Source organism: Mustela nivalis (genome assembly GCF_964662115.1).
Source record: "Mustela nivalis genome assembly, chromosome: 2".
In the NCBI taxonomy this organism is placed as follows: Eukaryota; Metazoa; Chordata; class Mammalia; order Carnivora; family Mustelidae; genus Mustela; species Mustela nivalis.
In genome coordinates, this window is record NC_139021.1 from 16,356,239 (window position 1) to 16,379,632 (window position 23,394).

Genomic DNA, 23,394 nt, shown 5'->3' on the forward strand with positions numbered 1-23,394 from the left:
GTGTATATTTTATGATTTCCTGCCAGTGAGGCCTGGTCACAGAACAGGATACTCAGTCTTTCTGCAAAAGGCTTTTTTCAGAATGTTTGCTTTTGGTCCACAAGGCAGGGGAAGGCCGCTGGGGCACTGACGAGCTCGCCTTCACCGAAGTCCTGGCCAAGAGGAGCCACAAGCAATTACGGGCCACCTTTCTAGCCTACCAGATGGTAAGTAAACAAGTCCTAGGGTAACAGGCGGGATTCCACTAAAACTTCTTATCTCTGGAAGAAGATCAGGGATCAGGAACTGTGGGGGTGGGGGGGTCTCTGACAACAGTCATGCTTAACCGGAAGTGATTTGGCTTCTCCCCCACCTCAAGGGATATTTGAGAACATCTGGAAACATTCCAGGGTGTCACTTGGGTGGTGGGGAGACTGTACTAATAGCATCTAGTAGATTGAGGCCAGGGATGCCACTAAACACCCCCAGGACAGCTCAGCAAAGAATTATCCAGCCCAAATGCAGTGCCAAGGTTGGGAAACCCATTTTCCAACCTAGACTAGGCAAGCAGAGGAGAGCCACGTTGAGGAGCAAAGCCCTCGAGTCAGCATCCAGGTTCAAATCCTGGTCCTATCACTGGCAGGTGACCCGACCTCTCTGTACTCATTTGTAAAACAGGGACCACAATCCTTATCATCCTTACTGTACTTACACCCTGACTTGACTTACAATCCTTATCATCCAGGATTCTTTCGGGAGTTAAATAAGATACGGGGAAAAGGCTCAGAATAGTACGTGGCAGGTGGTAGGCACACAAACGTTCTCTCTCATTATTCCAATTTACAGCTGAGCTGACGACGTGCCTGCCACTCCCACGACAGATGGCATCTACCTCAGAGACAGGCTCCTGAAAAGATGTGCATAAATGACTTTCATAACAATTATTTTTTTTAATCTAATGATAATTTTAAGCCAAGAAGAGGAGTTCGTTATCTCAAGGCATTTAGTGCTGAGTCCTACCCTGAAAATCAGTCTTAAATTGCAAGAAGCCTTCTTGTGGAATGTCAGATTTTCTGTCTCCCATTTTATACTTGGAGAATGCTTTTAACCATCCCAAGCACTTCTGTGCCCCATATCTCATTTCAGTGTCACAACAATAGTGCTACGTAATGTAGGCTGAGCAGCCAGTGTTACCTACAACTGTCGGACAAGGAAAGTCTGTTACGAGTAAGGCGCCATCTGTAACTTATCAGGACCACACAGCAAGCCAGTAGCAGAGAGTGGACAAGAACTGCAAGATTCCCCAGCCCCAGCCTCTACCTCGGCTGGAGCTGGCCGCTCCTCACTCGAAATAGTGTTTCCTGTGTGTTGCCAGCAGATGAAAAGACAATAAAGCTTAGGAATTTTATCATTACTGTATATAAGCCTTGAGGGCCCTCTGCTTTCAAATCGTGCCCAGAGTCATGATCAAAGCCAGCTGACCCTGCACTCCCTTGGCCTCTGCTCCTGGAACTATGTAGACTCTGAGCTAGAAGACTTCTCCATGACCTACACCCTCTTCCCACATGGCTGGGGCCATGGCTGGAGTTCCGGGGGATGGCTGCCATTGGTGATCACTCTGGAAACGCACATACATGGGAGTGTGTGTATGTGCGTGTGTACTTGAACTATGGGCCACCTGCAAGGATACCCTCCAGGCCAGTTGTTCTCAAAATTAATCCCCACACAGCAGCATCAGTTTCACTTGAGAACATGTTAAAAATGAGAATTCTCTTATTTAAAAAGAGAGAAATAATTAATTAATTAATTAATTAAAATAAAAAGAGAGAGAGAGAATTCTCAGCCCCCACCTTCGACCTACTAAATCAGATTCTCTGGAGTTTGGGTCCTACTTCCAGGTGATTCTGGTGCGTATTAAAATTTAAAAGGTCTGCTCTAGACTACTAGCCATATGACCTTGGGCAAGTTTTTAAGGATTCTGTGCCTCAGTTTCCCCAACTGTAAAACAGGAATGATAATGGTGCCTACTTCATAGGGTTGGTAATTAACTAATGAGTTAATAGTTGTAAAGAGCATAGTAGTAGGGATAGTAGTAGGGCATGCAGTAGGTGCTCAATAAACACTAGCAACTGTCAGTAGTCCAATAAAGTTCAAATGGACAATAAGATAATTTACTGATTTAATGATTCTTTACGTGAAACTAGCTCTAACATATTACCTATTCATCATTCCAAAAGCCTTTCCAGAACAACATCCATCTTGATCTTTCTCATTGATTTTTGTGAGTTTCCCCTGATCTTAAGACCCTGGTTCATAATTCTTCCCATGGGTCTCTGGCTAAAATCAGTAAGCTGCTAGCATGAGATCATGGGAGTACGTTATGTGGCAAAGGTCGTTCCTGGCATAGAGTTGAATTTTTATTTTGGCATGAAAACTTAGCGTTTTACCCTTTCTTTGCCCTCCAACTGTGAGCCTTAACTACTGACACTCTCAGAAAGCCCCGCCATTTAACAGAGCTTCCCCCTCTCTGAGACACCACACCAGAACATCACAGTCCCAAAGGTGACCAACCACAAAAGGCCTGTATAGTTAGAAATCTATAGTTCAATTTAGATATTTTTCTAACTGTATAGTTAGAAAGCTGAAGTCATGGGCCCCTGGGTGGCTCAGTTGGTTGAGGGTCTGCCTTTAGCCCAGGTCACGATCTCAGGTCCTGGGATCAAATCCTACATCAGGCTTCCTGCTCAGCGGGGAGTCTGCTTCTCCCTCTTACTCTGCTCCCCCCACTGCTTGTGTACTTGCTCACTCTGCCTCTCATACTCTCTCTCTCATATAAATAAATAAAATCTTAAAAAAAGAAGAAGAAGAAGAAGAAGAAGAAGAAGAAGAAGAAGAAGAAGAAGAAGAAGAAGCCGAGATGTGTTCCCTACACAGGGCTCAGTATAAATTGTAGGTCCACATACCCAGACCCAGGCACACTGTGTCCCCACCACACCTGTCACCACTTCTCCCCTCACCTCTCTGTGTTCTGAAGCTTGTTCCAGAGCCTCTAGCTCTAACCACTTGGGCCAAAGCCAGAGGGCCCAGAGTTCTGCTGTGGGAATGCTGTCTCTTTGGGTGAATCGGCTTGAAAAGAAATGTCTCCTCTATTCTTCTAACAATCTTCCAACAGACACACTACCTGGTAACTAGAGGCCTCAGAGGCTTGTCTGGAATCCAACCTAGGCTCTGTGTTTTGTACGAAGATCGGAAAACCCGATCTGTCTAAAGAGCCCCCTAACAATTAAGTGTTCCAGTAACTACAGTGAAAAGGCCGCCATGTGCAAAAGAGATTCATAATAGCCTGGGCCAGTCCATTGTTTTCCATTTGTGTTCCGTGGAGCCCCTGGGGATGCCTTGGTAGCTCCCAGGAGGGGGATGTGGGCAGGAGAGAGGGAGACAAGAGGGCGTAAGGTGAGCAGTGCCCCCCTGGAGTTGTGTGATGAAGAGGCTGGAAGAAAGCAGAAACCCGGCAATACAGCCCAGGGCTGGGGTACAGAAGCCCTCTCCCACCTCCCCAGAACAGCCCCTTTCCTGCTTTGATCTGTTGTACGACTGAGAGTCTGCAGAAAATGTAATGCACTCTTCTGGCCCAGCGTTAACAATGGAAACAGAAAGCGGTTTAATGTGAGGATTATTTTTTTAGTAAATGCAGACCTGTGTGAACAAGATGTCCTCTTGAAATGCAATCTCAGTCTGCAGAACGAGAACCCTGTTCGTGGGAAAGTGAAACCAGTCCCTTTCAAAATACCAGCTCCTGCAGCAAACCGAAGAGAGGCTGGGGACAGCTAAGGAAGGGACAGAACTGAAAGCCCCCCAAGCCAGTCCCCACCGTCGAGGTCCATCACCCACACCGGCCCTCTAGATGTCGAACCCTGACAAGGAGATCAAGCACCAGGGTCTCATTAAATCTCAACCCTCCTCCCCTCCCCTACCTCTACTGTGCTCGCTTTGCAAAGAATATTTTGTCCACTTGTGTTTTCGGAATAAACCACACACACCAGTGTGTCCCCAAGGACCCCAATTATTTACGGAACCACAATTGTGTCACACCCTCAAAAAAAATTTCTATGAAAGAAGTTTCAGTATTCTTAATGCTTAACTGCATGTCCCCAGACCCAACCAAGAGCCCTCCTTTCTCTTCATTGGCCTACCCTGAGTTTGGCCCCGGTGGTCCTTGCCTGAAACACAGTCACCATTTACTCTGAACTTCAGCTTCTGTAAATATTTGGAAAGAAACTTAATGTGGAATGGTGTGCAGAGTGATAGGTGGGCCGATGGTGAATACAGGATCATTTGGAATCACCCCTGAGTGAAGGAAAGTGGCATTTTGATGTGGTCAGCCCTCTGGCTCCCAGCCCAGGCAGCACCATTCTATCAGAAACATCAGACCAAGTTCTTATCATGAACTTCATAGTCCCCACTGCTTATTTTGCCCAGACTGTGGGTGGCTGAGTCCCCAGTCCCAGGACACGGGAGATGAGAACAGTACACGTAAGAGGATTGCCACCACAGACAGCCTCCTAGGAAATGGGAAGCGAAAAGAATTTTAAGAACGACCCTGGAAACTTAACTATTACAAAGATGTAAAGAATTATTGTAACAGTACAGATTCATTGTTTTCGCACTCCCAATTTCACAGATGAGCATACAGGCCAAAGGAGTGGTCCTCACTGGGTCAAATCTGACCCCCTAGAGGTCAAAAGTCATCAGCCATGAGAACCCCCACTCAAATGGGGGCCACCATCCCCAGCCATGTAAGGCACAGGGCCAGATAGGTTCCTTAAAGCCGCATGACCAAATCTGGAAGAGTTCAGTGCTTTTTGTAGAGAAATGACCCCACGAGTATCAAAGCCAAAAGCAAAGCCTGGAATAACAGCTGGCCTTTGGTTGTCTCTCCAGCTCATCAACAAAGACATCGAAGAGGCCATTGAAGAAGAAACGTCGGGAGATCTGCAGAAGGCCTACTTAACTCTCGGTAAAGTAGACCATGGGGAGTCCCTGCCTTAGATTGGGCTGCCAGTCCCAACCAGACATGGAGTCAGAGGTTGGCATGTTGGAAGACTTTAGGGAGTAGCTTGGAAACCACACCTCGAAGCAGCATTGGGTAAGGGAGAGAGCGAATGTGATGCGGTAGGAGATTTGCTGCCCCACCCCCATGGAGCCCTGGAGCCCAGAGGGAGCAACCAAGAGACACTGGCTGCACCCTGGGAGCATTTGCAACCCTGGGTAAGGCAGCTCCTTGGTGGGGTTGGGCAGGGGGAGCAGCATTCCTGGGGAGGGACTCACCCATGAGCAGCCAGTAGGCAGCAGTTGGAATGAGTGCCTTGCTCCTGAAGAGGGCATCTGGGTAGGATGCACCACAGCCTCCATGACAGCCCCATTAAGATGGTGGGTCCACAAAAGCATCTGTCAACAGTCTGGGACCATTGTCTAGACTCAGAGAGCGTGAAGTGTTTCCGCCAGGTTTCCAATCCATGAACAAGTTTTTGCCCATGCCTGATGGCTCGAGGGTGTTCTTTTCCATGGTTCCCTTCAATACTTAGAATGAATGAGGTCTCTTTAGCAAGACTGGGGAGGGACACCAGACCTTTCTTATGCCAAGTGAACCATCACGACCTTCTCTCCAGGTGTTGCCTATAGGCAGGAAATAGCAGAAAGATGGGCATGGCAGTGTGTCTGGCAGGCTCCTTTTTCCTTTCTACAAGCCCGGGAATGAAGGCATTGTCCATTGTCCATGCTCCTGTGGTGAGGAGTTGACGGCACCGTCCCAAATAGCACAAGAAATGGAAAGATAGATCCCGACAGTTCAGTTCAGTTCTCAGAGGGAGAACTGAAAAAGCAGCCCTGAAAGTTAAAAAAATGTGCTCTATCTGCCAAACTTCTTGTTTTGCTTTATTGTGGGGGTTCTAAAAAATTTTTTTGAACAATGTCAGCAATTGATTTTTTTTAATCCATCCTCATTTTGCATTCAAATTAGCAGGACCTCTACTATGATGTACAGAGGCTTAAACATCCCTGGTGTCGTTCCTGACCCACCCTGACATACATGGACGACTGTCCTTAGGGCTTCAAAGATGAGTCTTTTAAGTGGATGGAGAGATCCACTCACAGCCTGACTCAGAGGTTCCGAATCCTTTCTGTGCTTGCAACCCATGAAATCAGGAAAATACCGGAATTCAGTCAGAAGATTATATTAATCTTCATTAATATTAATTATTACTGGCAAACCACTATCAAAATTATTATTAATAATAATAAAAAAGTCATTCCATTCTTTAACAGTTAGTTAGCACCTAACCCAGGTGCAGCAATCAGAGGCAAGTAGGTCTAGTTCCTGCTCTTAAGAAGCTTAAAGTCCATGGTGGAGACCCACAAACCAACAGATTAGGTTACAGTAAAGATAAAAAGAACCAGTGTGAAGAGAGCACAGGGGAAGGACAGGCTATGTCCCTGGAGATGGGCATCATGAAATGCAGGACTTCATTGTACTCCAGTGGTAGCAAACTTAGAAGTGATTAGAAACTACCTCAACAAAAAAAGAAAGGAAGAAAGAGAAAGAAAGGAAGGAAGGAAGGAAGGAAGGAAGGAAAGAAAGAAAGAAAGAAAAGAAAAGAAAAGAAAAGAAAACAACCTTAAGAATAAAGCACACAAGTTGTAGAACATGACTTCACAGTTCCCTTTTGTAAACTTCACAGTTCTCTCCTCATACCTGACTCATAAAGATGCCAGTTTATGGCTAAATTTGAGACCCAGTGACTCCCACTTCTTGCAGCCTCTGGGGCAGCACTCCTCCAGTGGGCTCCACGGACCACTGGCATCAGAATCTTCTATGGGGAGGTGTGAGAAAATACAGTTTCCTGGACCCCACTCCAGGTTACCTAATAGAATCTCCAAGAATGGGGCCCAGAAGCCACGCTTCTCCAAGCTCCCCCGAGGGACTGTCTTGTCCTCAGAGTGGCTGGCTACATGCCACAGCTCTAGCCCCACATTTTCCTGGCTAGCCCCTTCCACACTCTTAAGGGATTCCTGCTGCTGTTAATAATGACGTTATTCACCAGGTGTAGACTGTGTGCAATAGGAAAGTTGAGGATACTCTTCCCAGAATATCAGGAACCAGGAATGTCAGGAGAGAAGACACCTATGAAGGGTTGGAACATCCTGACATTAGGCAGACAATCGAGCATCCGTGAGTCCTGCACTGGGGAGGGTCTTAAATGAGTCTCAAATATGCTACTCCCCAAATTGACAGGTTCTCCCCACAACGGTCACCAGTACAACAGCTTTTGGATTATTTTCTGAATAAAGAGGTCAGACACCTGAGTCTGGGCTCTTCTCCATTGAAAGTTTTGGGGAGTCCGCACGGCCTATAAAAGCAAGAAACAGACCCTCTCCCCCAACCTAGGCCCCGCTTCCCTAACCTTCTTCCTCTCCAGTGCTCATAAGGATCCGTCATCCAGGCAATTACCCAGAAAACAAGAGTTCCCATTTCAGGACATACTAAGGACGCACATTCCGCATTTATGCTAAACGGATTACTTGTTATTAATTACTAACATCAACAATGTGGTGTTCTAGGTAAATGTCAACATCTAAAGAGTAAGTGGTTCATTCCCCCAAAATGTTTGTCACGATGGGTCCCCATGACCCTGGGAGGTGGGGAGCGGAGCTGTGACTTCCCCGCAGGAGCAGAGCCTGAGCGGGGAACCGGAACTGCGCTTCACTTCTCTGGGGATTAGCTCAAAGCTGGCAGGCAGGGGGAGAACCAGAAAAGAGCAAGCGAGCAGGAACACAGGAAGGTGGTCCGTAGACAGCGTCAGACATTCCATCCGGCCGCATTCCAGATGGAGAACTAAGAAGAATGTGGGGCACTTGGAAAAGATTCCGAGATGAGACTCGCAAAGCAAACCCCGTGAGGAAAAACAAAGGATGGGAAGGTGGTTTCGCGCAGGAAAGTAGGCCACGGTCCAGCAGAGTGAGCTCACGATTATGAAGCTTTATTACATAGTGTCACCGGCCAGTGCGTGTTTCCCCTCTGAACCGAACGCCAGCATCCGAGATTTCCTATAGATAAGAAAAAATTACTTCTGCTCGTAAGAATCATGAACTTGGCAGGGAAGGCCTGAGGGTGTGCCCAGCGTTCTTCCCCCTCTGAAGGGCCTTTAGGGATCAGCACAGGTGATGCTGAAGGGGTTTTTGACTCAGGTCTTGGTTGAAGACCCCAGACGCCCTGAGCCAGGGGAATCTTCCAGATCCCGTTAGAGTGTGATCTGGCTCCTTTCAAACATACATCTCACCATTGAGTCAGCTCCAAGGGCAGCCAGGTGACACTCTGGGTCAACTGTGTCTTCAGAGGGTCTCCATACTAAAAGCCTCTCCTTCTCTGGTCCTTTGTCCTGCCCAGTGAGGTGCGCCCGGGACCAGGAGGGCTATTTTGCTGACCGTCTGTACAAGTCCATGAAGGGCGCGGGCACCGATGAGGAGACACTCATTCACATCATCGTGGCCAGGGCTGAGGTAAGACACGCTCGACTCCAAGGACGCGGGCGGCCACTTCTCTTCTGGCCACCGCTGATGTCATCCACAAATAGTTTTTCTTCAGGGTCTATTTACAGAAAAAGTAACACACAGACAGCCCTTGCCTGCCCAGACTTTGTGGAAGACACTGTGCCGTGCTCCAATCTGTTTCTTTTTATAAAAATACAATAATGATAGTTGCTTCTATTTTTGCCATCTGTGGCTCCGGAGAGCTGGTGGCCTGTGCAGAGGGGACCTGGCGGGGCCGCTCTGGGGAGCACAGCCATGCTCAGTTCCATTTTAAGGAAGAAGAAACAGACACTGGAAGGTTGATGGCAGACAGGTCACCCAGCAGGGGAGCCAAGAGCTGGGCCCACTGTTGAACACAGCACAGGAGCCCAGTTTTGCACAAGAGACAATATTTCTCAACCTTTTTTTTTTTTTTTAAATTATCAATCATCCTACTAAGGAGCCTTTGGGACCCAGTGTTTTTCCTCATCATCACTCCCCTCAAAATACCACAGATAGACTGTGTATCTGTTTACGTTCTGTATGTATATATTGCGCTCTGTAAATATACATATGTTCTTTTTAAAATTTAAAATCAATTAATTAGCACATACTGTATTCTTAGTTTGGGAGGCAGAGTTGAGTGATTCATCGTCGCGTAGAACACCCAGTGCTCCTTCCATCAAGTGCCCTCTTTAATTCTGTTATGTTCTCTCTATGTATGTGTGTGTGAGTGTGTGTGTGTATGTACTTTCACATAAAAGGATTAAGGTTCTTTTCGCCCTCTTAAGAATGTACTTTTGCCCTGTTGGGAGTAGCAAACGATGTGGCCCTACTTTGAGAGTGCCCGCGTGTAACAAAGAGGGAGATGAGTAGCCCAAAGCTTGGGATCAGCCGTCAAGATTCTCAGTGGATGCTTTGGATCAAGGGGCCGCAGAGTGAAGGCGAGACAAAATGAAGGGGATGTGGCATCTCATCCGTAGTAGGAGAAGCGTCGCAGAATGAAGTCTAACTGAGCCCTTGAAAAAACATAGACATCTTCCCTCCAAAAATTGTTAATTAAAGGGGGATAGATCCCAACCCAAATCCTGGCCCGTGGCTTTTGACAAATAATACTTAACATCTGACACCGTTTTAAAATATAACTTAGCAACAAGATCTCTCTTTCGTTTTTAATTTCTATTCCTGGAATTTCCCCTCCTCCTCCACTATTCATGGTTTTCTTCTCGCTTCCAGCCCATTACTCTGGCTACCCACTCCTTCCCTTCTCTAGTCTCTCTGCCACCCTCCGGAGTCTCTGTCTCTCTGTCCCTTGGCAACTCACCCTCCGACCCACCCCGAAAATTCTCTGAGATCCTGAGGCTCAAAGAAGCAGGTGTGCAGTGGAGCAGGGCGGGGCTTCTGAAAGCCTCCAGGGGATTGGATGGTTCTGGGGGGCTCCCTGGGGCTTGTGGGGACTCCACGTTCACTGCAACGTGAGCCATGGAATGGTCATTCCAAAATGCTCTGTCCCATCTTGGGGTTGGCCACATATCCTGGATCATTTCCACATACGGGTCATTCCCTCGGAATTCTTCAGGCCCAGTGAAATGTACTGGCCAGATCCCCTAATCTTCTAAAGCTGCCTGGTACCAGAACGGAGCCCCAGTGTCGCCCATCCCACTCCCCACACTGACTCCCACCACTCCAACTGCTCCCCGAGCCAAGTGGGGGACCAGAGAGGAGAACCGCATCCTGCTGGAGTCTCCCTCCTGCTCAGCGCCCACTTTGCACAATCCCTCATTTGCACAATCCCGCACCTTCTTTCCCTCTTAGTTCATCCCTCCGATGGAGGCAGGAGGAAGAAGAACCAGAAACCTAAGGGACAGTTTATGAATCTGTCTAGAATGCACAAGAGAGTCTACAGTCTTAAAAATTAAAAAAAGAACCCAAGTCCCTGTTAAAGAAAGCTCTGTGCTGCTTGCATGAGACATTTCTCTCTGTACTTCCATTTTTTCTGGTGCAAGTATGGTCTCCCTCACTAGGTTCTAAGAGTGTTTGGAGCTAACAACCTTTTTATTTATTTTCCTTCTGAGTCTTCTGCCCATCTCCAGCACCCAGGCTTTTCAAGTTATCAATGAATTCAAAATAACCCCTACAAATTGATACTGATTTGAATTTTGTTGATTGGCACTGATAGCCTTGCTGAACAGGGTACAACAGCCAAAAAAAAAAAAAAAAAAAGCTTCATTTCAAATTTCTGTTGATAATTTTCTTAACCCTTTACCAAGGGTCAGCAAATTGTGGCCTGTAGACCAGGCTTGCTACTTAATAATGATTCATTTTTAAATGACTATAAAAAACTCAAAGGAAAAAATACTTCGTAATACATAAAAATCACATGAAATTCAAGTTTTGGTACTCATAAATTTTATATTGGGATATAGATATATAATAAAATTATATTGGGATATAAGTATATCCTTAAAGTTGCAGAGGTGGAGATATATATATATTTTACATATATATTTATATTTTATATATATAATATATATTTTTAATATATATTTTACATATATAAATAAATACATATATTCAACCTTTAGAGATATAGACTCTGCTTTCCATTCCCATATATATATATATATTTTTTACATATATATTTATATTTTATATATAATATATATTTTTAATATATATTTTACATATATTTTTTAAATATATATTTTACATATATATAAATAAATACATATATTCAACCTTTAGAGATATAGACTCTGCTTTCCATTCCCCATTCATAAAACAAAATAACAGTAGTCCTTATTGCGAAGGGTTGTTTCATGGCATAAATGAGCAAATGAGAACAATTTATTCAGAACAGGACCTGCCTGCATTCACAGGGAAGAGGCTATAAATGTTCTTGTCCTCATAGCTGTTGTCCTGTCTCCTCCAGGCGGACCTTCAGGGGATAAAAGCAAAGTTCCAAGAGAAGTATCAGAAGTCTCTCATTGACATGGTTCGCTCCGACACCTCTGGGGACTTCCAAAAGCTGTTGGTGGCCCTCTTGCACTGAACCAAGCCAGAAGAGCGGGAGCCCGGGGAGGAGCCACCCTTGTTGAGAGCCCGTTTCAAACCAGATCTGTAAATGTGACTCCAGCACATAAAGTACTGAAGAGTCCTGGCTTATTTTCTTGGCAGCTTGAATACCGTAGCCCAGCCAAGCTGTTTAGGTGAAGGGCAGCAGCCTCCAAACGCTTGGACCGGTCACCCCGAATGCTGGCTTAGCGGGTACCCGAGCTGCCTTTCGGCTTCCCTGTAGCCTGGTGAACTGAATGCTCTCTGAACACAAATGAAATTAGCCATTGATGAAAGGAAGTACACTTGTAATAAAACATTCAGAAGAATATGTATCACACAGAGGTGGGTGAGGACTGAATGGTTAAAGGACAGCCCTTCTGTGGGCACACCTGGGTGGCTCAGTCAGTTAAGCATCTGTCTTGGGCTCAGGTCATGATCTTGGGGTCCTAGGACCGAGCTCCATGTCTGGATCCCTGCTCAGTGGGGAGTCTGTTTCTCACTCTCCTTCTGCCCCTCCCCACCCCTAGCTTGTGCGTGTGCTCTCTCTCTCTCTCTCTAATAAATAAATAAATAAATAAATAAATAAATAAAATCTTTAAAAAATGTTTTTCCTTCTGTGTGTTCAATGTCAAATCCTCAGTGGTGATTAAAGTGGGTTATGCACCCATTGACTGCTTTTCCAAAGACTCTGTTGATTAGTTTGGCTCTTGTCCTGGAAACACAAGACTTGTGAAATTCAAACATAGATGGGAAATGCAAACAATAACCTTTATTAATAATCACCAAAGACAACAATCAGGGCTAGCAGCAAGGAAACAGTTGAGGTGTCCATGTGGAAAGTAACTAGGGGTAAAACACACTAATCTGCCACCCAGTATAAATGGTTCTTGCCGCCCTAGACATTTAAGCCACTTGGTCCTCAGATCTGGTCTTCAGATGCAATTGGGCTGGGCACAGTGCCAACAAGATCAAGGTCAGGGAGCTGACTCTCAAACAGATTGGTCCCACACCTATAGAATCTCTGTTCAAAATGTTAGTCTCCCAGCCATGTGTTACTAGACATAGAGGGGACTGTCAAGAGAACATGGACACTTTGATCTGATCTTTACGGTTATCATTTACTGGGTGATTACTTGTGTCTGGCATGGCTCAGTAGCACACTCTCATGTTTAATCCTCTCGACAGCCCTATGAGGTTAATATTACTCCCATTTATCAGTAGAGGAAACTGAAGAGTTGGTTACCAGGCTGGTAATGGAGATTCAGGCCTCCACGTTCAACAGAATGCTCTAAGTAGATGAATACAGGCACAGCTCTCTGCCCATGAGCAAAAAGAGGGCACCCACAGCTCTGCCTGAAGGAACGGGAAAATGCTTCAGAGAGATGCATGTGTGCTGGGTTTTGAAGAATGTATGAAAATCGTCCAGAGAAACAAAGTAGAAGGGCAAAAGCAGAGGTTCAAGCATGGGGAAGCAGGATGTGTTCAGGAAGTGGTGAAATCCATTCTCCCAGGCATCGATGCGGTGAAAGGAAGGAGGGTTGGGGAGGCAGGCCGTGAAGCTGTTGAGAAGTATGTTTGGATCACATTAGCAGTGGGTTTGCCTGCCAAGCGTGGGCTCAGTCCTTTGGGCAATGGGGGGTCACTGGAGATGTTTAAGTGAGGGAGAAACATGATCAGATTTGGGCCTTGGCAATGGACTTGGTGGTGTAACCAACATAGAGCAAATAAGCCAAACTCTCAGTATCAACAGTCAGGTCATGGGATGTCTTTCTAGTGGCAATAAAATGATGACTGACACATCGAGACGTTAACATCTGTGTCCTGCACACACTGGTTTATCTATCAGTCATCGCGGTCATTATGAGCTTCAGCACATAAAAAGGTTTTCTAGAGCCAAGCTTAGTGACAGATCACTATGTTGACTGACTTGTTGCCAAAGCTGGCCTTTGCTTTTAAAAACAGAAACAAGACAACCAGTTCTCGGGATCTGAGCTCCCGGTAAGCACAGAGAAACAAACCAACAGAAGGAAAGGAGATCCGTTAGCAGCAGCCGCTGTTTTTGAGATTGTTGAAGGCCACCCCTCACGCCGAGAAGAGCAGCAAGGTTATTTCACGGGCTCAGAAACAGGCTGAGCCAACCAAGAAGCACAGTCATTTGTCTGGTCAAGGTCTCCCATGGGAAATGCAGGAACTCAAACCCACGTTCTTCCGACTCTAATGCCTGAGCCCTTTGCCATGCAAGCTCGGGTCGACAGGCCTTTCTCCAAAACTTTACTGAGCAAGGCAGCAGGTTCCTCCATCTGTGGCTGCGGAATACTGCTTACTGCTCACCGTGTGCTTGACTGGGGGCTGACTCAGGAGAGCTCCTGTCTGGTCTGTCCCAGGAATGTCCCGCCCCGTGGCAGGCCAGGAATTTTCTCCTTTTCCTCTCCACACGCCCCTGCCCTGCACAGGTCCCACCTCACCATTCCCCAAGCCCCCTGTTCCCCGAGCCCTACCAGAAGGTAGGGCCTGCCTATGGAGGGCGCCCAGGGGAGAAAGAGAAGACAAAGTTAAAAGGAAGAGCCTGGGCCACAGCTCCTCCCCAGATATTCAGGTAGATGGGGAGGGGTCTGAACTTTGCCCACAAGGCTACATTAGAAGGAGCCATTCCCATGGGTGCATTTGGTTTCCGCATGAAATTCAGTGCCGGTCCCTGATTGGGTTCCATAACACCGCTCACCCAGCTTGAGTCACCTGGACAGGTGAGTCACATAGACCTTGGGGTGCTTGCCCAAGTGAACCACAACAGAAGCTGATGTTCCCCTATTGAGCAAAGAGAGTGCCCGGCCAGCTGTGGGAGCTCCAGCCTCCTCCTCATTCCTCTCAGGAGCTCTGGGAGTCCCAAATGGTTCTCTTCGTGCAGGCCCAGCCCAAACATTTGTGGGTCGCAGCCCATCTCCCCTGCTTTTCCCTTTCCTGGGGGAGTGGGAGCTGATCTGTAGCATTTGCTGCTTTCCATGGTATAAATACTCTCACATGATCAGTTTCAAGGTGTTGACATGATGTCACTGAAGACAGAGTCGGGAAAAGATGAGCAAAGGTACACCAGCATATGGTAGCTCCACCATACAGACACAATAGATAACTTCACGAGCAGACCATAGGAAAATTTAACAATTAGGAAGTAATGAATTTGGAGTTTTCGGTACATTTGTTATCGATATAATTTAATTGTAAGTTTGCATACTTTGATTTTTAATAACCACTGCATTTAATAAAACTCACAAAATTCTTGAAAAATTAACAAGTGAATCTCATGAACCGTTAGGAGCCAAGTCCAGCACTCCACTTGGGGAGGATCTTAACTCGTTTCTTCCAGAGGACTCCAAGACAATTTACACCCTGTCTCCAGATACTCACATAAGAAGTGATTATCCTGAACACTCTTCCACCCAGTGGGATAGAGTACATTTCAGGGTCACAGTGAATAGTTGTGTATATTGTCTACTGCACAAGGTTGCCTGGCTGAGGGGATGTTTGAGACTTTAAATACAGCCCCAAGTTCCCCATCAGATTTTGCCTGCAGGACAGTAGCTAGAGAGGCAGCTTGCTGCTGCCTAGAGAGGGCGCCTTCTGCTAATCTGCACAGAGCTACCGTATAGGCTGGTCCTGGAAATCTAAGTAACCGCTTAGATTTATTAGATATTCATTAGCTATGAGGAGCCGTTGAAGAGACTCTTCGAGGAAGAAAACACCTTGTTGGCAGCTTCTTATTCTAAACATTTTAAGTGCAGCTCCGCTAGGCACCCCATAGAGCATATAATCAATGCTTGCAAATCTATCCTTGGGAGAGTATTTGAAAGTGAAGATTAGACGGAGAAAGAGATGGGAATCATGGTCCATAAGATGAGCCAGAGGTTTTATCCCGTTGAAGGAGAGAGGTGGTGAAGAAACACAAGCAAGCAGAGGATGGCTCCCAGGTTGCCTTCAGGAAGACATAAGCCCCATCAAAATTACACGTGACAGCCCCTGGAAGACTCAGCCATCCTCACGCAGAGGGCAATGTGTCCCTGCCCCAGTAGGGCAGAGTCTGACTCTCTTCCAACAGCAAGACACCAATGCACAAGACTCCTCCAGGCTGCAAACAAACTATTTCTCAGACAATTTACAGCCAATAAAAATGCCTTAGATAAGCCCCCAGGAACTAGATAAGCCAAGAAATAAGGGTGCCAGAAAATCAGAAATGGTATTCAACTCTACATGCCAACAAGCAGGATCTACCACATTGAATTCAGAGAGAGAGATGTCAAGGCTGCCTGTTTGTGCCACTGCAACGTCTCCCATGACCAGGGTGGTGCAGACCAGTATTTTGGGAGACAAAGGGTCAGAAGAGAGAAAAGAAGTAGCCAGGGGTGGGGGCGGGGGTTGGGGGGTAATTCAAAATAAACTTTCAATTTGATTTGATTTGATGTTCTGTAAATTTCAGACTTACAGAAAAAGTTGTGACTATATTACAGAATTCCCATATACCCCACTCCTAGTGTCTCACATTGTTAACGTTAATATGGAACACTTGTCATGATTATGAACTGATATTGATAATTATGACTGAGTAAAGCCCATACTTTCTTCACATTTCTGTAGTTATTATTTGTAGTATCAAATTAGTTATCCAAAATACAAAATAAATATTCCTGAATCTATACGGATAAATATACTGAATATTGATATTAAATATTGAATAAATAAATAAATGAGGAGAACAAACAACCTCCTGGACAGAAGAACCCCAAATAATTTATGGGTTCCCATGAGAATATCACATTGCATTTAGTCTTCATGTCTCTTTGGGCTCCTCTAGACTGTGATGGTTCCTTAGAATTTCTTTGTTTTTGTTGAGTTTGAGACTTTTGAGGTATACTTGGTGGGTAGACTGTCTCTCAATTTGGATTCATCTGATGTTTTTCTCTGGGAGTTTGGGGAGAAAGATCACAAAGGGAAAGTGCCGTTCCCACTACAACGTATCAAAGGTACATGCTATCAACAGGACTTATCACTGTTGATGTTGACGTTGACCATCAGGCTTGGCTAGTTTGTCAGGTATCTTTACTGTGCTCATTAAGAGAAAGTCACTGTGCATGACACACACTTAGTGGGTAAGAAATTATATTCCACCTCCTTGAGTAGGGGAGTATCTACATAAGTTATTTGGGATTCTTCTGTTCAGAAGGTTTGTCTATTCTCCCTATTTATTTATTTATTTATTTAATAATTTGTTTATATCAGTATAGAGTTACGAATATTTATTTTGTACTTTGGGTACAAACCCAATACTATACTATTTATTTTATTGCTCAAAATTGTTCCATATCTTTCTATGGGGAGTTCTCTCAGTTGGCTCTTGTGTCCCACTGACATACCCACTCACTTTGCTTTTTGAGTACTTCTTTAATTCCTGCCACTACTAGATGTTCCAAGTTTATCTTGCATGGTTCCTTCCCTAGCCCTAGAATCTGCCATTTCTCCAAGGAGCTCTGGTTCTCTTTGTGGGAGAATGATATTAGAAACCAAGATCTGAGTACTAGGTGTGCTCATTGCTGCTGGGGTGTCATTGCTTCGAGGCCCACTCAGTGGACAAAGCTAGGAAAAAAGTGTGTGTATATTAAGACGTGTATACACACATATCGATATTTATACATACATGTAGATAGATGACATAGTGTATGTGCAATCATAGACATAGATCCATCTGAATCTGTATTAAATTAGACATGAGCTCATACCATGTCAACTTTCATCCAGTACCATGTGGTTCATGCTAGAAGGGGATTCTTGACATCTTAAAAACAGTGTAAGGAGGCAAGATAGGGGGAGGTAAGCTCCCAGAGAAGGATCCATGGGGAGAATCAAAGCAAACCATATGGTGCCCTGGCGTGTGCTACTGGTTATATTTCCATTCTGAATGGTGGGGTTTATGCCCAGGTCTGGGGAGAAAAGAGAGGCCATGGATAAGTGGTCCTCTGACCTCCTCCATACCAGGTACCCAAGGAATTGTCCTTAGGCTTTGAAGAGGATGCTCCATGGCTCTTTCATGAATAAGCCAGAAACTCAGACATCTTTTGTTCCTAAGGCAACCAACCTTCAGTGAGTTCAAAAGGTTTTCAACCAACATTAATACCACACAGGGGAAAGGGAAAGCAAGACTGTCTTCAGTGTCAGAATCAAGAGACTGTGCCAGTCTCTTCCTGGTAATGATTTTTGGCACCCTGTAAGTATCACTTCAGGATTGCTTAGAACAAGGGTGTTTTAGGGCAAAAGAGGCCTGAGGCATTTTTAGACTCTGAGCTAGAAGACAAAAAGCACTGGTTTTGAATCATTCCTCACTGTGAGTAATGTGGGCCAGGATAATATGACTCAGAAACCAAAAAGGACACACTAATTGGCTGAACCCTGAATTCAATCCAAGTATTGATTTTTTTTTTATTGCAATGAAAACAAAATCAAAGTTATTGTTTTTAAATCCTACTGGACCAGTTCAAATTAGAACCAGTCTTTGGAAATCTTGAACTAGAAGAAAAAAAGAATCAGAAAAGCAAAATCATTTCCATAAATGTATCTCATTCAAGTGTCTGCATACACAGATATGCACCGTATATGTATTTCTATCAGTAGCAGCTCTTTGAACTGAATCTCACTTAACATATTTGCGAGATTAACCAACATGTCCCACGCTCTCTACGGAGTCAGTTGGTGGGTGTCCTAGAGACTGTGAAGACTGGCGGCTCATGAAGGACTAGGTAGGAAGTCCTCCGTCTTCTGGTGGATCATGCATTTTGCAAGAGTGCCTTGTATTTGTTCCCAAGGCTGTTTATATCTATTGCTTTTGCTATTCTAATTACATAATTTAACTAGAGGGTAAAGAAACTAATAAACTATAATTACAGAAAAAAGGACTTCTTGTTTCTATAAACACAAAATTCAATGCTTTGAAAAGACTAAAGGTGTGTTACATCTAAAATAAAAAGAATGAGTGACTCACTTACAAAGAAAAGTTCTCAATAAATCAATGTACATCTGAATCCTTGAGAAATAAAATTAAGTTATATATGTTTTATTAAACGGATTCTCTGCTTTCAGCTTAAACATAAATGACCAATTGCCCTTCCCTAGTGTGTCAAATGAGACACCTTTCTTCTTCTGAAACACTTCTGCTTCCTTCTGAAACACTGACTTATCTTGATGATCATACCAGCTTTTTTCCTGATCAGAGACCTCCAAGGCACTGTCATCACCTCCCACAAAACCCAACTCCTAACCCTCTGCACAGGGATTCATAGGAGAAGGAAAGACCAGAGACAGGCCTCAGGTGGCTCCACTCGCAGGTCCTGTCACTTTGGGAAGCCACTTTGCTCTCCTGACACCCACCTTCTTCATCTGTAAAATGGGTGTGGTGAGAGTTCAGAAGCTCCCCTACTTAAGGACCAAATGCAAAAGCACCTTCAGGACAATCAGGGCGACTCTGTCTGCTAATAAGAGATGTTTTTCTCGGTCACTTATGTAGTCATTTTGAGCTTACCAAAAACAATAATTATTGACAAATAAGTGGAGGAGCCATGCCTACCTCATAAGATCTTGGGGCAGATTAAATGAAATAAAGTACCAGAAGCCCTTAGCACAAAGATGGACCCATGCCAAGAGCTCCCTACACTCCGGCTGTTTGGTTGTCTAACCAAGTCACCCCATCTGTGCTGGGGTAGCCAACCCTGAAATGGAATCACGAAGCAGTCTCCTGCACGATGAGGCAAATCCAAGGTGTGGATGCCAAATGGATTCATGCCTCCCACCCTTTCCCACCTGGACTAACACGACAGACCCCCCCCCCCACCTCCGGTCACATCCTCCTCCAGACTATTTCCCACCCCACAGCTGGCACTACCTTCCCTAACTGCAGCTCTCTCCCACACTGTCCCCAGGCGAAGGGTTCACCACTCAGACCGCAAGCCTTTATCAGGACTGCTTCCCCTCCACTGGGATGTCCAATTAGCATCTCATACTAAATGCATCCAAAGAAAAATCTTCATTTCCCACACAAAACCAGTTCCTTTCTTGGTTTTCCCTCACTAACCACCCCCAGCCAGACAGCTGGTCAGGCCAGTCATCTTTGATTCCTTGTATCTCTCAATCCTCAAAGACCATGTATCAGAAGTCCTGCTAGCTCCCTTCCTCCAAACGTCTTAGATTTCCCATGATTCACCACCCCCATAGCTGTCAATCCAGGTCAAGTCTCCATCTGTCCTCTCCAGCCTGGGCCCCTACAGTATAGCTTCAGAACTGGTTTCCTCCTTCCCCAGCTGCTTCACTTCTGAATCCTTCTCGCACACCCTTCCCCCCACTTACCAGGCACTGACTATGCTGGGCTTTTTTCTGTTCCTCAAACTCGTCACGCTTGTTCCAGCCTCCAGACTTGTGCACTGTAGTTCCCCCTGCCTAGAACCTTCTTCCAGACTGCCCCATGATCCAATGTCATCACACTTGTCACCCCCTCCAGAGGCTTATGCTGGCCAACCTTTCAAGTCCCATCCCCACCACAGTCCTCAAAACATACCCAAATTCTCTCTTCAACATTATCCCGTAGGATCTGCATAGCGGTCGTCACCATCTGAAAGTATCTTATTTCTTTACCTATTCATTGTCTACCCCACCACTTCCACCAATAGAAGATAAATTCTAGGAACTCAGGAACTGTTTCTCTATTGTTCACTATGTAACCCCAACACCTAGAGCAATGCCAGACACATAGTAGATGTTCAATAAAAGTGGTTGAATAGATGAACACCCAACACAGTTTCCTTCCTCCCCCTCTCCAGCCACCCTTTGCCCTTGACTTCCACTTTCTCTTTCAGTTATAGCTCAGACCTCACACCTAGACCTGCCAACCCTTCCCTGCTATGGTTAGCCATTCTCTCTGTGCCCTCCCTGTCACACAGTTCCATCCCTTACTACATTATTCTTCATCATTCTCTTTATCATATCCCCAACCATACCAGGAGCTCTGAAACCAGAGGCCACATCTTACCAGTCCTCCAGCCCAACACACAGAGTAATTCTCTATACTTCCAACTGCCTTGGATGCCCCGATGGTTAGATATGAAATAGTCTTTCCTTCCAAACCCTTCTCAATCATGGTCACTTTTATAGCACTTATCATTATCTCAAATCATCTCATCTCTACTTATTGATTTGTTTGTTCCACATATCTATTGTCTGTCTCCCACCTATAACCCTAGTGACCGGAACAGTGGTTGACACATAGTAGGTTCTCAATTAAAGATTGGTTTACAAAGGACTCATTCAACATGTTTGTTAAAGGAAAGCCTAGTTAACTGATTAGCTACCATGAGCACTATAAATCTCAGGGTATTCAAAGTAGGGAGATGCAATGCTATGTTTACAGCAGTTACTCATGGTTTCCAAAACAAGACACAAGGACGTGATTCATGAAAATTAAATCCCATTAGGAAGCACATGTTGAGGGGAGAGGGGAAAGAGGACAATAGAGATTTGGCTAATGAGAAAAATGGGTCTCGAACTGCCCGGGGCATCCACCATCTGAATTACTACTTGGTTGTTTCTTTTGTTTGGCATTGAGAGCCCAGACAGGAGCAGCAAGTCTCTCTAGTAATTCTATTCCAATTAGTCCAATTAGAGACCAGTGAAGAGATAATTGCCCAGATGTTTGATTTCATCAGAGGTCGCATTGCATATGCAGCCCACAAAGATTATCACAGATACTGGCATAGATGATAGGAGGGGGAAGGGATGACACTCAGCAAAACAGGTCATAAATGCAAGTTCCAAGAGTAAAGGAGTTTCAGCAGCCCCTTTACAAGAAGACCTCAGGTCATCTGCCTTCTACAGGCCCTTGACCTGGGCCAGCTGGGGAGCAGGAGCATAAGATCTGCTGGTGATGTCAGGTTGGCATCTTCAATGTGACTTGTAAATAATACCAACCACGTTAAGTCACTGTAGGTCCACAGGATGGCTGAGGACATGGGCAATGTGACAGCCACAAGGCCAGTGAAAGTGGAGGCTGGGACTGAGCACCCTGGTGGGGCCAACAGAACAGAGGCCAGCTCCGGGTTGCCAGCAACCAGCCCCAAAATAAAGTCTCGTCTGGATGGCATGGAGACCTGGCCAAGATGGGTCCACCTCAGTGGAGGGAAAGGTCTGGCTAATTCCAAATAGGTTGTCAAAGACAGAAATGCACCCAAGAACTAGCTGCACTTCACCTTGGGACAGGGTGTGTGTGATGGAGAAAAGTTGTTGATTTCTACTTTATTCTTCCAAGGAAGAAGATAGACCAGTGAATCGGTCTGAAGTCCAGAGGAGATGGGAAGAGCATCTAGCATAGTGGTTCCCACCCTTGGTGGCACAGTGGAGGCTGGCAAGCTTACAGAATACCAAAGCCTGGACTCCACCCCCGAAGATTAGGATTTTATTGGACTTAGACCAGGGTGCAGCCTGGGAATCGGGCATTTAAAAATTTCCCCAGGGACTTTAATGTGAAGCCAGGTGAGCTCCATGGCTTAACACAGGATGAGGAAGCTCTGAAACCCATGGACACTCCCAGAAACTCCCATCACCTTCTGGACTCATTTTAAGCACAGAGGAAAGAAAAAGACCACTCTTGTCCCAAAGGGTCCTTCTGGGGCATACAGAATGCTGCTATAGGTTATACTGAACCTCATCATTTTCTATAAAATCCTAATTCCTGAGGCTAGCTAGCATTCTGGGGTCTCTATCTACCTGCTCATGTCGTGCTCTCCACTAGATCCTTCTGTAGCACCTGTTATGGGCCCAATGGTCTTGTTCTTATGAGGTTTGTGTTCTGTTAAGGGAGACTGAGAATAAATAATGACACATCACATCATAGAATAACTTACAACAAAAAGCATAATAAAAAAAATAATAAAGCAAGGTGATGTAACCTAGAAAGGCAGGTAATGAAATGCAGGTTACTTTCAGTGGTCAGAGAAGGTATGTTCAATGAAAAACTATCTGAGCCGAGTCCTGAACATCAAGGTGCCAGCACAGGAATGCCTGAGAGAAAGGCATTCCAGCCGAGGGAACAGCAACTGCAAAGGTCCCAGTCTCCGTCTCGTGGTGGCTCCACCTCAGCCCCTCTACTCTCCTGTGAGATGTCACCACCTGCTCTGCCTCTTCACTTTGGATTTGTGCCATCAGAGGTGTCATCTTCCCACCCAAATCTATTACTTCTTCAAGAACCCCTTCCTCCAAGAAGGCTCCCACGCCCATCTCCTCCTCATTCTGGCCACTCTTTACCTCACCTCAAATGTCGGTGAATGCCCTTGGTAAACTGCAGTGGGTGTAAAAGCACAAGACATGATTGTTGCTCTTCATACCTCCGTAGCATCAGGCCTGAACTGGCACTGAATCATCCGTCCTTGAGTTTACGGTCTTATTGTTTCACCTGGTACATCTGGTCTCCTCCTGTGGGATCGCTGGTTCTCCGGGGCATCGATCCAGTTTTCTGCAGCTATCCCTAGCTGCTTCTAGAACAGAGCTAGGCATTCATTCACAGCCCCTGATCGGAGCTGTATATCCGAGAAGCCAACTAACTTGTCAATTAAGAGTTTATGTGAATAAAAGTCTTAGTCAGTAACCATGTAGACTTCACTCTATTCCACACTAGTATTATCTCCAATATACAGATGATGAAACATTGGAGATAGCTCCAATATACAGATGACGAGGTACAGCGAGATCAGGCCATTTGCCCCAGGTCACACA

General features: G+C 45.4%; 1 protein-coding gene across 2 annotated transcripts in view; it reads left to right on the plus strand.

Annotated features, from left to right (window-relative positions):
• The window catches only part of ANXA13 (annexin A13), a 59,235-nt gene extending 47,085 nt beyond the window's left edge, over window positions 1–12,150 (plus strand). For both annotated transcript variants that reach the window (XM_082721767.1, XM_082721766.1), the window contains 4 exons: window positions 105–206; window positions 4,921–4,996; window positions 8,423–8,535; window positions 11,477–12,150. In XM_082721767.1, coding sequence (XP_082577893.1) covers window positions 105–206; window positions 4,921–4,996; window positions 8,423–8,535; window positions 11,477–11,596 — 411 coding nt within the window. In that variant the 3' untranslated portion in view covers window positions 11,597–12,150. The remainder of the gene's footprint in view (window positions 1–104; window positions 207–4,920; window positions 4,997–8,422; window positions 8,536–11,476) is intronic.
• Window positions 12,151–23,394: the final 11,244 nt, after the last annotated feature.